The sequence below is a fragment of the Dufourea novaeangliae genome, unplaced genomic scaffold, assembly GCF_001272555.1.
Source record: "Dufourea novaeangliae isolate 0120121106 unplaced genomic scaffold, ASM127255v1 scaffold87, whole genome shotgun sequence".
In the NCBI taxonomy this organism is placed as follows: domain Eukaryota; kingdom Metazoa; phylum Arthropoda; class Insecta; order Hymenoptera; family Halictidae; genus Dufourea; species Dufourea novaeangliae.
In genome coordinates, this window is record NW_015373966.1 from 555,453 (window position 1) to 571,494 (window position 16,042).

A 16,042-nucleotide genomic window follows, 5' to 3' on the forward strand; every position below is an offset into this window, starting at 1 on the left:
CACTAGCAAAATAAAAATTAATAATATTAAAGTGATATATACAGGGTGATTCTCTCGTTGCTAGGGTAGAAAGGCAATCTGCCTGCTTTGTCGTTTAAGAGCCGCTAGCTGTATGTATGGCAGAGACAGAGCGAGGGTCGGTTCTCGCACGGAACGGACACAATTCATTTTCTCAAAAACGAAGGTCTATTTCGCAGAAAGCTCACAGATTTTGTCTGTGTGTAGTGTATACTTTAACTGAGAAAAGTTTTAACCAAATTTGAGACATCACTTTGGAGTACACTATTTGTAAGTTTTACCAGTTAGCAATTAGAGGTTAGTACTGCCTAAATCAGTCTCATAACAAAAAGAAACACTGACTGTGTTTGTTGATGATCTATATCAGGGTGTCTTCATCCTGATTTGGAAATACTATTAGTAGTGAATGTTGAGAGGTTGTTCTTTGACTAGAAGTCAATAGAGCGGTTTTTTCTCCTCCACTTCCATTGATAGAACAATCTGGTGAGCTACCATCGAAAGCTATAACGTTCGTCGTAGTACTACTTGTCGATGGCATGTCGTTTAAGTCTGGTGACGCCAATGGCGGTGCTTGGACCTGACTATTATTATTGTTGCTGCTTTCTAACGATACCAGTTGCATACTATATGATTCACGGTAACCTGATGTACTAGATGTATCTTCATCCCATGAGACATCCGAAGTTTGAAGGCTAAGGTGGTAATGATGGTGGTGCGAATAATGATGATGGTGATGAATGTTACTGTGAACTTGTTGTTGATCGTTTGGCGCAATATTGCTTCTTTCACAATCTGATTGACGAATAGATGAACTTCGTCTTGAACGAATGGATGATGAGTCTGAAGGAATGTTAAAAGTTGATGGTTCCATTGCCGACGTTGGTGGCGTTAGAACTACGGGTTGAGTCGTTAGTCGTGCAATTGAAGATCCTTCACTTTGTTCTTGTTTCAGTTGTGGCACCTGCATATGGAAATCCAATGTAGTATCCAGAAATCTGGTATCTAATACGTCTAATACATATATGTAATTTGACTTAGGTATATAAATAAAAAAATATACCATGAAAAATATTTTAGCATTATGGCATGGTATTGTTAATGTTCATTTTTCAAATATTTTAGTCTTACTTCAATGTGTGTTCTTCGACTCTTTCTCAATCGGAATGTCTTCTTGCTTTGGCCCATAGAGCGTTGTAATCGAGGTTTGTCTGGACGGGATTCGCCTGAACTGTCCTCGTTTGGGCTGGTTGGACTGAGCTGACTCATCATGGTCACTCCTATCAAAACAATATTTGATTAGTTCCCTTTTTAATATTAACACTCTTCACTGTACAATCTATCCATGCTTCTCTTACGAAATTACTAATTTCGAAACCGATGCGATTCTTGAACTGTTAGGGAACAAACAATCTTCCGCGAGCTATGATTATTTTACCATCGCACTATGTCTACAGTGAAGAAGTTCCTCTTTAACAATGATTGCTTTTTATCTAATTTACAGATCAGTGTTTGGTAGTTTCTACTTATTTTATAACACAACTCTGCATAAAAAATAATCACGTAACGAGTATTTTAGAAATGTTAAGGTGCATATTACGTATTTTTTAGCTTAGTTGTGTTATTTGTTGAGTAAAATGTTTTCAAATTAGATTATTGCTTAATGCATGGTCGTGTAGATAAATATCACAAATGGGATAGAAATTATTAAGTACGACATTGTCATAATGTTCTTTAGGAGAGTAATATTTAATTAATATTTTAGAAGTCACACTTTCTTAGGGTTTTAAAAATCTAGTGGATATAATCAATTGTAGGAAATCCTTGAAAAAGGTAATACTAAAGCGGGTACTTGATAATTAAAGAATATTGGTTATAAAGGAATAATTCGGAATTAAGGCTATATCTATCTTTCTAAATCAATCACTTTTTTATAGCTTCTTGACGAAATATGTAGTCTGGTTGGCATGAAAGGTGCACCCTATATATTATTATGTGATGAATTAAACAATTAGTAAAAATTAATGGAAATATGAGTCGCAATGAAGGATATATACAAAACTTACATGGTATATGTAGAGGGGGGCATATGGTGACACAAACATTTTCTGCGTGGATGAAGCCATAGAGGAGATTTCAAGGTCATCTCTATTTGTTTTAATGGAATGCTATGTTTTTTTTATCGCCATGTGATAGCCGGTGTTAAGACGACTTCAGCGAGCTATCATTGAAGGTCATGCAAGGTCAAATGTGGTAGCAAAATAAACTTCCTTACATTATAGGAGATGCTCGAAGTGGTGACCGTTTGTGCCAATGCAAAGTTGCAATCTTCGTATCGCTGCATCACGTGCATGTTTTATCGTTTCTGAACTTATTCTAGCACATGCTATACGAACCAGCGATACGAAGATTGCAACTTTGCATTGACGCAAACGGTCACCATTTCGAGCATCTCCTGTAATGTAAGAAAGTTTATTTTACTACCACATTTGACCTTGCATGACCTTCAATGACAGCTTGTTGAAGTCGTCTCAACACCGACTATTACATCGCGATAAAAAAAACATAGCATTCCATTAAAAAAAATAGAGTTGACCTTGAAATCTCCTCTATGCCTTCATCCACGCAGAAAATGTTTGTGTCACAATATGCCCTCCTCTATACCGTGTAAGTTTTGTATATAACATTTTTTCATATTATTACAAATAACAGCAATATTCAAAGTGGACATAGTTATTGCTCCACCCTGTATATGTGTATGTATATATATATATGTGTATATGTATATGTATATACACGCATGTATACATTACACTTACATGTCTCTGAAAATATCCTGACGAACCATTTATTTATAGATTACGTAGAATTTGGATATATAGGTACTTTGAATTATTAACATTATTTCTACTATTCCCAATAACGTAGACATCGTCATTATCTCCAACTATAAAATATTTACTTAGAACAAGGGCTCGCAATTTACCTGATGAGTGCCTAAATTCTACAGAAGAGAGAAAGCGCAGTTTTGGCGCCTTTTGATGAGTTAATATAGGATGAAGCTTAACATGGTTACGTTCATCGCTAGTAGAAGGTGGTTGGGATTTATCTGAAACATGCCACATTCAACGTCTAGAATGAAGGGAAAGACGACAAATATGACAGACCATGTGACGATGTTATTGTTTACAATAACGATTACGTATCGTTCTTCAGAAATATAAAGATTTAAATATGGCTAGTACGAAGTTATACATAAGAATATAGGTTGTTCCACTTAACGGGCTCAGTCTACTCTTTGAAACGAATGTATCAGATGGAAAGAAATAGATAATAATGCCAAATGGTTTTGGGTGTTTATATTTTTATACTAGTACTAGGCATTTACATGTTTAAACGGAAAATACAAAGTAAATTGAAAGTCATGCTACCATTGAAAAAATAGACCACCCATTTTACAGTAATACTTCGAAAGCCTGAAAGTTTCAGGACTGTGACAGCCGGATGTCCAAAGCGATATCGCAAAGTGTATCATAACTACATGTGCGATGTACATGACGAAAGTCAAAAAGACTTTCACAATACATGGCCTTATGTTGAAAACAACCAATCAGACCAACTGAGGGGTACCCAAGATATCAACATAATGTAAGTCTGTCAAAAAACTTTTTCAAAATATTTAACCGTCAAAGATATAATCTGGCCCAGTATCGTGGAACATCTTATATGAGGTCGGTGACATGACAACGAATATACTCTGGAATTATTCTTCGTGGGGGGCGGTGGAAATATCACGGGGTTGCTTCGATTATGGAAGAGTTTAATAGATTTGAAAATTTACTGAGTTAATGATATTATTGAAAAATCAAATAAGACGATAAATGTAACATGAGCATGTAAATTATGTAGTGAATTTAAGCAGAACACACACACGTTTACATGAAAGAGATGTATACATTTGTTTCGTTGATGAATTGGGATTACTGTGTTAGTCTGTACGGAAGAAATTAGCTTTCGATTAGAGATATTGTGTGATTAGATAATAAAGGAAAGCAATAGAGAGTCGAAGCAACTACGTCGTGATGAAGTATATCTACGTGGGTATGTAACGACGAATTGGATACCAACTGTTGGACATCACCATTGTCTAAATACTGCTATAGAAATTGATTACGATTGCGTACTAAACGTGACGGGAAAATAACAACTATAATAGAATAATCCAGTAAAGAATACCGTGAAAATGAGATGCATATGTTCCGTGTAACGAATGTTACTCTAAGTAAACTAAATACTAAAAAGTTAATTGTACATTATATTATTTGATATTGACGTATTTACATATATGTTACGTATGGAGATTTTTCTCGTGACCGTTTAACCCTCGCGGGAGTTGGAATACATGCGTCCAGATAAGGTCGTTGCTGTCGGGGTGTTATGACATGGTCAGATTTTCCAGGAAAAGCAATTCCATTTAAAAATAGGCGTATCCTTCGGTACTTTTTTCCGCCCAATTTCCTAGTTTATTTCCCGGGTATAAGAGGAGACACACACGTGTTAGTGTCAATAAGTTTCACGGCTTAAGGCGGATGTCCTGACGTTCACTGACCTTTAGAGGATTTATGATAGGGTTTTAGAATGTGAACGGTCGTACGACAAATCGTACAACAGATGTACGTTATACAACTTGTACGACAAATCGTATCGTCTGTGGGAGCCTTTAGAGATGAGGTCATTGTTCCTGGATAATCTGGCCATGGAGTGGCAAAGACAAGGGTGTCTTCTGGTTAGGGGACGGTGATGGATCGAACGACACTTACCCTAGAATCTCTGATGAATACGGTTTTTAGAAAAATCAAGGCCTTCGGTTAATAATGTTAACACACGCTTGAAGATCGTGTATTTGCCCCAGTCGAGCATTATCCTAACCATAGAATAGATCAAATCACTGTTAAGCATTCTAAACTTTCCGAGATCACACTGTACGCCAACCATTTTGTAAAGTCCTCTTTTATGTAATGCATTATAGATATATACTTTATTAACGTAGAGGTGTACATTTTGACTCTATCTAATATCTAAATTCCCAGCTTGCAGCGAACCCACAATGATGTACTTTTACCACTCGAAGTTTATCTAACTATACAGTTACTAGTCCCTACTAATATTCCTAAACATTCCCTCGTAAGTTAAAGTAATTCTTATATACTTTAACAATTGATTTTGTGCAGCAGATATAGGTTGAATAGTAAAATTACGGCATGTTCTGTAGTGTAACTGCACTATTAATCAGTTAAATTGCACATTTATTTTTCAACATTAATTTTTTATTTTCCTTTTTTTTTTGAAATCCAAGAAATGACTGTGCTAAAAAAATATTTTACTTTAAGAACACAAAAATACGTGTACCTTTATATACTTGTTAATTAAAAATTAATGTTGAAAAATTAAGTACAATTTAAGCGTCAAAAACACGACTACGTAAGTAGGAAGTGATGGTGAAACCATACTACAGAACAAGCCATATTTTTAATATTCAATCTATAATTGTTACAGTATATAAGAATTACTTTAATTGTTGAGGTGACAGTTATAGGGACACTGGCATTACTCGCAAATATTATTTAATTAATTAATTCTTTAAATGAAGAAATGTTTAAATGAAGTCTTCTGTCCGCTACTAACGAATGCTAAAACAAGCGCCATTTCTCGGCGTCGCAGCCCCAGTTCGTAACATATATATGTCAAAACATTTATCGAATCTCTGTTCACGGAAATAATAATTTAATAGCAGCAAATATGATTGAGAGGAACACCAAAAGAGAAGAAAAGTGACCAAGATATGATAAAATTATATACAAAATACGGAGAAACGTGATAAGCAGACTGCGGATGTTCGTACAAGAGAATATTTTTGTAAAGTACAGAAAAAAGAATGAAGCCTAGATAGAAATTTTCTTCGTTTACCAGAAGATTATAAAATTTTGTGTGTGTGTGTGTGTATATACAGTGGGCATTTTTAAAAACAGCATCACTTATTTATTCGCGGAGCATATCTGGTGGGTATGACGAAGAAAGTTCATACAAAAGTAAGTGCAATTTTAAATAAGTATTTTGAATTTCCAAGTAAAAATGCCAAAACTGAAAACTGAGCTGAATCAGAATATCAACAATTGACAGCTTAAAATTTAGAAAACTTTCTTGCATTTGCTGTAACACAAATTATAGTATATCAGAATATTATCTCCTTCATTGCAAGTAATTGGTAATTGAATGTTGTCGATAGTGTTCTGTAGTTGAAATTTATATCGTAGGGGAATCTGTTGTACCTCGGACATGATTTTATCACGGTCCTATATCCAATTTTATATGTTTGTGGATTTTTTTTTGCAAAATTAGCAATACTACTTTATACATAATCTGTGAGAATACAAAAGTAAATGACACGAAGTTGTTTTTGGAATAAAGATTTAAATAATCCTAGTACTTCGCATATTATAAGTATGTAGTATTGTGAAGCAAAATATATATATTCATACATAATTAACAAAATCACGTACTAGGTCTATGGGGGGTGTTATACGACGGACATAATTACCGTTTTTTCTTTAATCATTTATAATTATTAATCAGTCTTATTAATCAGTAAACTATATAGAATTTATAAAGTGCGTAAATTATTTAGGATTTAAAAAAGAAAAGATGTACCCAAGGTACAACAGATTCCCTTACATGTTATCCATGTGTTTTGTATATTTCTCGTGCAGATACGCATATTCTACGTGCATAAATGTCATATTCTTTGCATATATTACGTGCATAAACATCCGCAGTTTAGTGATAAAGGAACACACCAGCAGGACGATCATCATAGATTTTGTCAGAGTTTACCATTAGAATACGCTTACCTCCGTTCCCTAGCTAGCAATGAAAGCAACGTAATGATCAATGTGTCAATATACGCCCGAACAGGAAGGTCCGAACGATAGCAAGTGGAAAACAAAATATAAGCAATGCAAACCGAGTTCAAGCTAATCCTAATATTTAACTGAAACGAAAAAAAAAATGGATTGTATATTCAAAACTGAAAACATTTTTTCGCAAGCCTCGCTATTACGGACTGAAATGAAGCAATTCACTTTCGGTTACGTAAAGTATAAAAACGTTGTAGATACAAAGAAAATGGTATCGCAAAAACGTTGAAAATTCCGTCGCAGTGTCCTGTAGACAATGGCTCGATCCAACTGTGGTAAACGTCTTGCAATCGCTTAGAAAAACAACGAAATATTTATGAGAGGCTTGCAGTCGCATCGAAAGTACTTAAAGTCCGGGACCATTTGGTAGGTGTTCAAAAAAAAGTGTCGATACCTGTGGGTGGTCGTTGTTCTGTATGTTGTTCAGTTGCGCCTACTTCGCTGGCTTCCCGAACAGTAGATGAACCCACGCTTGTACTAGAAATTGATCCTGAAAGTAGCAGTTAATGTTAAAATCAGTATGAATTAGACTTCAAACCCCCCATTTTAAAACATAACTCTAATCAGCTCTGTTCCTGCATGCAAGAAGTCAGTACATAGAAATGAAATGCATACGTTTGTGACTCATGAATTGTTGGGGAAAATTGTTAAAAAAATTCGGAAACGTTTGAAAAACGTGTCTTTTGCTTGCAGAGGAAAACGTAATGACTTTAGAGAAAAAGAAGTCAAATAGAAAAATGTAGGTATTAGAAATACCTAGTAAGTGAGATACAGTACGTTAAAATCGGTCCACATATTAAGTTGCAAAAAAATTGAAACTGTCGAAATAGGCTCTTTTTTCAGTTGTTTAATACTCGAAAAGATGTGAAATTTTAAGAGAATATGGCCTCCATTACGGTTAAGATGTGTGCCAAATTTCAACCCTAAATATAAAAAGCCCTTTTTTATAAAAAGTCCTTAAAAAATATTGCTAAAATTTACAAATAATTATATAAATAGAATCATACCGCGTGCAACGTGTATACCATTTGATGGTGCCGATATTAGACTTGGTTGCGTCGTTTTAATAGTGCTGCACGAATTCGACTGATGAGTCGAATGTGGGGTTGACTGCGGAGCTGCGGAATGGGAGATCGGAGTCTCTGCAGGCGTACGATTTGTATGAGTTCTGGATCCGTGATCCCCAGTCAAAAGATCGATTAGCAACGATGGCCGCTGGGTACGTGGTTGTCCTTCGTTTGCGGGGTGCATGTCTGCTACGCTTCTCTTCGGTTCGGGTTGCATTTCATCTAAACATGAGACAAATAATTGGTTATTATTTATATTCATCTGATATCAATTGGTATATTAAGTATTTCTTATATTGATAAATATTTGGTCAATAGAATTAAAGGTGCACACGTAGAATACCTAATTTATGTAACACGAATTGGAAAGTCTAAGTTACTAACCGAATCTTCGATCTTCTATTTCTTCTTTGAGGTCTTTCAGTTCGTGTATAAGATCCGTTAACAGAGTACTACGAGATGTTGGTACCGTTTTAGTGTCACCATTCATTTTTGCACGTATTATACTCTGCATGTTCCTCTCGTGTTCCGAAATAGGCGCCTGGCCGATTTTGTGCACGATAAATGGAAGCATTTGAATATACAAAGCGGTTCGATGAGTTACTACGAATTCTATAAAATTCCAAAGATAGGTGGAAGCTTCGTTTCGTTTGTTCAATAAACGCATTGTTCGTAATACTTTCGGCCATTCGGTTTTTAATTCCGTTTCGAAGCATATCGTCATTATCTTCAAAGCTATAGAAAAACAAACAAGGTATTTCGAAATGATTCGCAAAGACTCTTACGATTTCTATCTGTTTTTTTTTATAAACTCAAAATCTGTTCATTTTCTTACCTAAAAAGGCCACTTGATATAACGTCAATGACGTTTTTGTTAAAGTCTTTGAATCTCGCGCTACAAATGTTAAACTACCCGCTCTCATGTCTGTTGTTGTTTTTAAATTTTGGGCGGTTATTGGCACGGTCTTTGTACTTGGTGGCCACAGTGCGTTCAATACCGCGGTCAGGGCAAAATTTATGTCCGTTTGCCTTAACTTCGGTACATCTGAAAAAAAGGATTAATTCGATAAAAAGTAGTTTTTTAATTTCTAAAACGTTTTCCCATTGAATCTATTAGTGAACTTTTCAAAAGTATCGCATTTTAAATTACATTTCTTTGCTAACTACTAATATTATATTTATATGATGAATAACTTTCGTGCAAGGTAACGAGAATTATAAAAAAAAAAACAATTTAATATCACAATATTCGTTAAGTTCAACGGTAGAATCGATTGATGTTAACTGTGAAGAACTTTGGACCGAAATAAAGTTAAAGAAGAAAAATGGATTTGATTCAATACTTATGATTTACCTTTTCTTCCAGTTCCCACGCGTAAGAACAGAGGTATTAATAAGTTAAGTAGGGTATTTTCTGTTCGAGTTTGTGTAGCAAATATAGAGTGACCGCCACATACGTTCTCGAGTGAGTATCCTTCGCCGAGTGATATAACATGAAGGGCTATCAGTCGAAGCACCGTCGAGCAGAAATGTTGCGGCGGAATTTTGTTTATTAAAGTAGTCGCCGAAGCTGAATTCATATCTTCCGCTGGTGTATCTCCAATAATTAACGACTATATGAAAATAAAAATTCTCAGTTAACAACGGAACGAAATGTAATTGCTTTAGAATACACGTTTCGTGTTTGTGATGATTTACAAGTGTTTAATAGTGACTCTAATAAATCATATTATACAGGGTGTCTCACCCGATTTTGACATCTTGATTTTCTCGCTATTGTTACTCGTGGCAAAAAATGTTTCAACGGAGGCTTGTATGGTATCGAATGGAGCATATTCTGATGTTATTAGTTTTTTCGTGAATAGACGCGTAAAGGTCATACACTGGTGAACTTTGTCTTTTTAAATGGAATGTGGTATTATGTCGTCGAATGTTAATAGGTTAATAAGGTAATATGTATGTCGAAAAGTTAGTAGTTCAGGAGATATTTCAATTTAAATAATTCTAAAACAGCATTACTGTCGTACTAAGACATTAGCGTTTATTTACAGGAATGGTAATAAAGTACGACAGTAATGGTATTTTAGAATTATTTAAATTGAAATATTTCCTAAACTACTAACTTTTCGACATACATATTACCCTATTAACCTATTAACATTCGACGACATAATACCTTATTCTATTTAAAAAAACAAAGTTGACCTTTATATGACCTTTACGCGTCCACTCGGGAAAAAACTAATAACATCAGAATATACTCCACTCGATACCATTTAAGCCTCCGCTGAAACATTTTTTGCTACGAGTAACAATAGCGAGAAAATCAAGATGTCAAAATCGGGTGAGACACCCTGTATATACTTAACATTAATACTAGTTTTTTTTTTAAATTCATAATTTTGTCTATTGAGAAAAAATTATTTGCACTGAACTATAAAGCTCGTTTTGATCAGTTCGTTAGTTCAACAGTTATGATTTATTGGAAAAAAGTTGACACTATTTCAAACAGCAGTAAATTCCATAATTTAAAAAATTTTCAAAAATGCTTCGAAATACGTTTATGTATCACTAAAGACTACAACATATCCAAGTATCAACAAAATCTGAAATGTTACTCCAAAAAGTGTCCGATTTCGTTTGGAATGACCCTAATACGACATGCTATTGTATAAACGTGAAAGAATACCTGACAGGTGCTTAGTAGTGTCTTCAAATACTGAAAATGTGCGATGTAGGGGCATCTGGATAGTGTTTCAAAAATTCCTTTCAAGAGATCACTCGCTGCTGTCCAATCTATATTTCTTCGGATAGAGGCTTTCTTATGTATTTTGCTAAATGTTTTATCAAGCCTCCTTAAAATTATAGTCAATGCGGGTCGCATATCGTCGTTGGACCATTCGGTGGAAGGTAAAATGTCGTTCATATATCTTCTTAAACCACGGCAACCCATTGTTCCCGGATCGTATGGAGATATTTTCAGGAGTGTGTGCGCGATGTCTGCTAATCGCTATTGGTGAATTATGAAGTTTGATTACAAGATTAATCGATTTCGTCCGGTTTTGTTAAATATAAAATTCAAAAGTTATTGATAAAAGTTAACTTTATACAAAAATTTTATTTTTGGTGGGAACTATGTATTTATACCATAAAAGGCATAATTAAATAAATATCTGTCTTTTTAAATGAAAAGATTATTCTTAATGCATCCTTTTCTCATTTTTTTCTTTGTTTTTATAGTTTTTATGCATGCAAACTATAATATGGTTTTCAGAGGATGTCTACACATGGTGTTAGATAACAGATGTCAGAAAAAAGGGATCAATTCTATACATATAATAAAATAAAACGGAAATCAAGAGTAACGACTTTACCGTTAATGTCATCGTTTTTTAGTCGTAAATATTTATAAATTGGGGTGGAAGCTTAATGAGTTTTTCTCGTATGTATTTTCCTTTACATTTAGGTAATAGGCAATTACTTACTATATGACATTTTGAATCCAATAATTCGATCATTTTTCCGTCTTGAGATTTTTTGTTTAACTCTACCAGCCGAGACGAGCATCGAGCTACAAAATCTCCCACCATGTTCAGCAGAGTATCCCTCGGTCGACGAAATTCATTTTTATGGCAACTTTCAGCATCGTCGGTATCTCGATCGTAAACGTTTCGAACTTTAGAGTGCTCTATATACTTTGTAGTGTGAGGTTCATCCTCGAAATCGAAACCGGGTGAATATGGACCTTTGCCATAGTTTCGTTGACTAGATCCTTTATGTTCGGGACTCGATTTTTGCGGTCCGTTATAATATCTGACGAAAAATAAGATTAATAAGAAAGTTTTACGCAAAATTAACCTCTTAATGCTCGAAGTTTTTAATTATTTTACTGGTAAACGATGATTTGTCTTCTATATAATTTTATAAATCGAGAATTTATTTTTAGCGATGAAGTAATAAAATGTAACATAACTTACTACTTTTACAAATTAAACAAATATTAATTAACAAATGATATCTAAAATTCTAATTGACTGATTGACTTCATATTTGGTATACACTCTCAGTAGATGTGTCTGTATCAAATAAACCAGTATTACTAAAAAATTATTTCTTTACTTGATTTTCTAAAGAAAAATCGTTGCCTGGGCCGTGATGGGAAGCGCACGTGTTAAGGGGTTAATCATTGAATACGCATAAAGACACCAGCCAACTTACTTCGTTAGCGCTTCTGAATTATTAACCAAGGTTTTAACAGCGATCGCCAACTGATTTATTATTTCTTTCTCTGTTTTTCCTTCTTTATTATACGTTGAAGATTGGATTTGTTGAACGTAACATGGTAGTATCGCTTCTAATATAATCTACAAAATCAATAAAAATTGATTCATTGAATATTCATGCGTTAAATTTGAACAGTTTTATTTTTGATTCAGTAAAATCGTTTCGTCATACCAACATTTGTTGTCCCCTAACAGAATCAGGCGCGTAAGCAATTACCATCACGCAAAGGGATATGCAATCTAAAACGTTGACCATTTCATTTTCATCGTGATAACAAAAGTCAATAGCTTTCAAAGGCTTTTCTTCTTTAACCAATTCGTCTATATTTAAAGGGTCTGGTGATGGGGTCTCCAAGCTTAATAGCAAGTTAAATAGACACGTGGCAGGAACCTTAAAGTATATAAAAAGTTATACGAGTAACTATGTACAACGTTTTTGTTTCGATGTATTTTTCGTAAGTGTTTGTCACTGAAATGGCTTACAAATTGACTTGTTTTTATTTTTTTGGACCTGGGGGTATTTTCCCCTATGAAAGAAAACTAATGAAAAAAGCTAGAAATTCTGATTTGATTAAAGTCAAAGACAGTCATAGTTGGACAAAATTGACAACTCATTTGTGAATTTTGGAATTAAAGATCCACCAACGGCCCTGGGTGTATCAAATACAATAGAGTACCTTGTGCGCTTCTCCGTGAACGCTGGTTTCATCTGTGTCCAATATTGTAGAGACACTTCCAAACATTTGAAGGATAAATGGTTTTCGGTTCATTAGATAGAATTGTTTAACAGCGTACTCCACGGTGGTTGTCACTAATTTGTTCGTCTGATGAGTTGAGTATAATTGCAACAGCGTCGGCATAATCAGCAGATATCCATTAGTTGAAAAAATGTTCTTGAAGTTGTGCGCTCCATTTATGTATGTTGCAACAACGTAACGTAAAATACAAGAATCCTCACTATGGAGTATTATCGCGCCGTTTAAAACGTTCAAGAATAGGTGTATGTCACCCGAATAAGCGAAATTGCCAGCCATCGCCTCGAACATTCTTGCGATCAATTTGACCCACATAAATTTGTGCATTACGTCTAAACCAAGAAGTTCCTGAATAGAGAAAATATGTTGGATACAGTGGGCGAAAAATAAGGTGAGAAATTTGTACCAACATACATGCGCAGGCTGCCTTGCAATGAGTGATACAACGGAGGAAGAGGTGAATTTACGAGCAAAAAAGATTCGGAATTTTTTTCAATCTCTAATTTTTTCAATCTATTTCTAAAATTATCTATTTTTTTATATGGGCCCGTTCTCGTATTTAGGGGGTGAAACCATCCCTCAAAGTTTTTCGAACCGGTGAGTACTACCTCAAAAACCAGAGGAGATACAGGAAAACTTTCAATGGACGAGTTTCATGGTTTTTTGTGTACAATAATATGATGCTAACAAATTATCAAAAATATAATTTGTTTATAACAAGAAAATTTTTTATAACTTTAGTTTACAACTTATTGAAATTTAAGTAATGACGAAAAGTAAGGAGGATTTCATTCCATTGGTATATGTGCATCTCCTCTGATTTTCGAGATAGACTTCCGGTTCGAAACTGTGAGGGATGGTTTCACTCCGTAAATATGAAAACGAGCCGATATAAAATAACATGTACGTCTTATTTTTCCGCCCTACAAAACAAATCGAAAACCAACGCAATTGGAGGCAGACACCTGGGATACTCTCCTTCCGAGAAGTATATGATTTCAAAAAAGGGACGAACTCTCGCGAGACCTGATATTTTCATGCACTACATGAAATATGTATCATCAACTTATATTTTTATTGGTACTTACTCTGCCAATTTCGCCACCCTTGTACAAATCCAAGTCTGCTTCTAGCGCCCTTCTGGGAAACGACGGCAACTTCATTAATTCTTCATGAAGGAAGACTACCCTTTGGACCACCATGTCAACATTCTTTAAAATCGCCCAAGTCAATAAAACCTTTCCAATTTCGACAAACTTATGAATGAGCTCCTGGCGTTGTAAAGCATTGAATGCTTCTTCTGGCTTCATATGAACTATTTCGATTTCAGAGAATTGAGATCTGCCCTTAAAAAAGTAATAATCTCGAACGTACGACGATGGATTGCGGATTTGATCTAGAACAGGAGAGTAAACTGTTATCACGGTGTACTTCATTGATGAAGCATTGGACTGATAGGTAGTTCTAACAATAAGTAGATAATTTTTTACTGTAAGAATTTAATTTTACGTTATAGCGAGTCACAACAATTCCTTTAGCACATTCAGTCATTATTTAAATATTTGGCGGAAATTCAGACGGAAGGGAGCATTTTAACAGTTCTTATAAAATCGAGTACATGTAGCCTGTCAGTATTCAAAACTCGGTATAATTTGGAAACAATACAACATAATGGGACAGAGAATTCGTGTACTCACAATATGTTCAGTAGCAATATACATAGTTAAAATCCACTGTACTACATATGTAGTTAAATTTTTCGAACGAAACTGTACATATAATTACGATCGAACTTCGCAACAGGTAAGTTTATTTATTCATTAATTTTAAATAGTTCGCTTTAGGTATACAAGAAGGAAAAGCTATAGATTACAATGTCCATAAATAGATACACAGTAATAAAAATTAATACGAACGTGTTTTATAGTCGACAAAGAAGTATTCCCGACGTTTCGATTCGTCTATACCAAAAAACTCCAAGGACTCTCGAAGTATTTGAGAGAATTGTGTATCTTCCTGTACTGGGAATTGCGTAGGAATTCCTCCCGCGTCCGGCTCTTGAGGCCCGTGAACTACGATCTTTTTTGCCGATGGAACGTTTGCAGTTAACAAAATCGAAGCATCGCATTGTTCTTTTCTTAATATCTGTTTCAGATCCTTAAACATTATTCCATGAACACTATGTACTACCTATAAAATCAAAATTTTTCACATACATATATATATATATTTCTGGTAATTTTTAAAAATGGAAGTTTCGAATACTCTTGTTAATGTTCTTTTACACTAACGTATTGTGATCACAGAATATTAAAAGAATTAATAATTTTTATTTAATTACCATCCATAATATAGACAGTGCGGTTCCAATTAGTTTCTGACCTTCTTCGTGCGGCGAACGCACATAGAACATAACGTATCCGATTATATAATTGTACAAGGCGAAGGCAGCTTGTTGCGGTAACTTCGGCACAAATCGAATTAGATGTCTTAAAATTTTAAACATCAGCTCCTGCTTGTCTCTTGTAAGACGTTCCAAAACGTAGCGAAGAAACAATGCGCTATCTTCCACTAAACAATTCCAGATTACCTAGTCCCAAAGCATAGTAGTATTGCCAAACCATTTACTTAAGTTAAACACAATACGATTTGTCGTACGACTGATCCTGCAAGCCAGGTCGCTTCGACCATCTGCGTAACAGTTGCAAGTGTTACGCATAACATGTGTAGACGGAGCATAAGCTACCACTTTGGGCAAGGGGACCGTAGGATTGGAGGGGAAAAGACAGCGGTCGTTAGATATACGTCGGTTAGCTTCGGATGCATTCGGCTCGATTCGGCTCGTTATTAATGGCTGGTGGGCTGTGTGCCGTACTATTATTTAATACTTTATACTATTTATTAATTTTCTTAAATACATATATCTATACAAACTACATGGCATACGG

At 34.8% G+C, this 16,042-nt stretch overlaps 1 protein-coding gene across 1 annotated transcript in view; it reads right to left on the minus strand.

Annotated features, from left to right (window-relative positions):
- Positions 1-376: 376 nt before the first annotated feature.
- Positions 377-16,042, minus strand: part of LOC107186707 (protein unc-80 homolog) — a 36,463-nt gene continuing 20,797 nt past the window's right edge. The window contains exons 35-50 of the mRNA XM_015574641.1: positions 15,436-15,684; positions 15,011-15,284; positions 14,183-14,490; positions 13,017-13,442; positions 12,512-12,730; positions 12,275-12,420; positions 11,542-11,869; positions 10,746-11,066; positions 9,411-9,669; positions 8,892-9,101; positions 8,441-8,791; positions 7,997-8,278; positions 7,384-7,479; positions 3,002-3,124; positions 1,147-1,295; positions 377-979 (exon numbers count right to left, since the gene is read on the minus strand). Of these exons, the coding sequence (XP_015430127.1) occupies positions 377-979; positions 1,147-1,295; positions 3,002-3,124; positions 7,384-7,479; positions 7,997-8,278; positions 8,441-8,791; positions 8,892-9,101; positions 9,411-9,669; positions 10,746-11,066; positions 11,542-11,869; positions 12,275-12,420; positions 12,512-12,730; positions 13,017-13,442; positions 14,183-14,490; positions 15,011-15,284; positions 15,436-15,684 (4,344 nt within the window). The remainder of the gene's footprint in view (positions 980-1,146; positions 1,296-3,001; positions 3,125-7,383; positions 7,480-7,996; positions 8,279-8,440; positions 8,792-8,891; positions 9,102-9,410; positions 9,670-10,745; positions 11,067-11,541; positions 11,870-12,274; positions 12,421-12,511; positions 12,731-13,016; positions 13,443-14,182; positions 14,491-15,010; positions 15,285-15,435; positions 15,685-16,042) is intronic.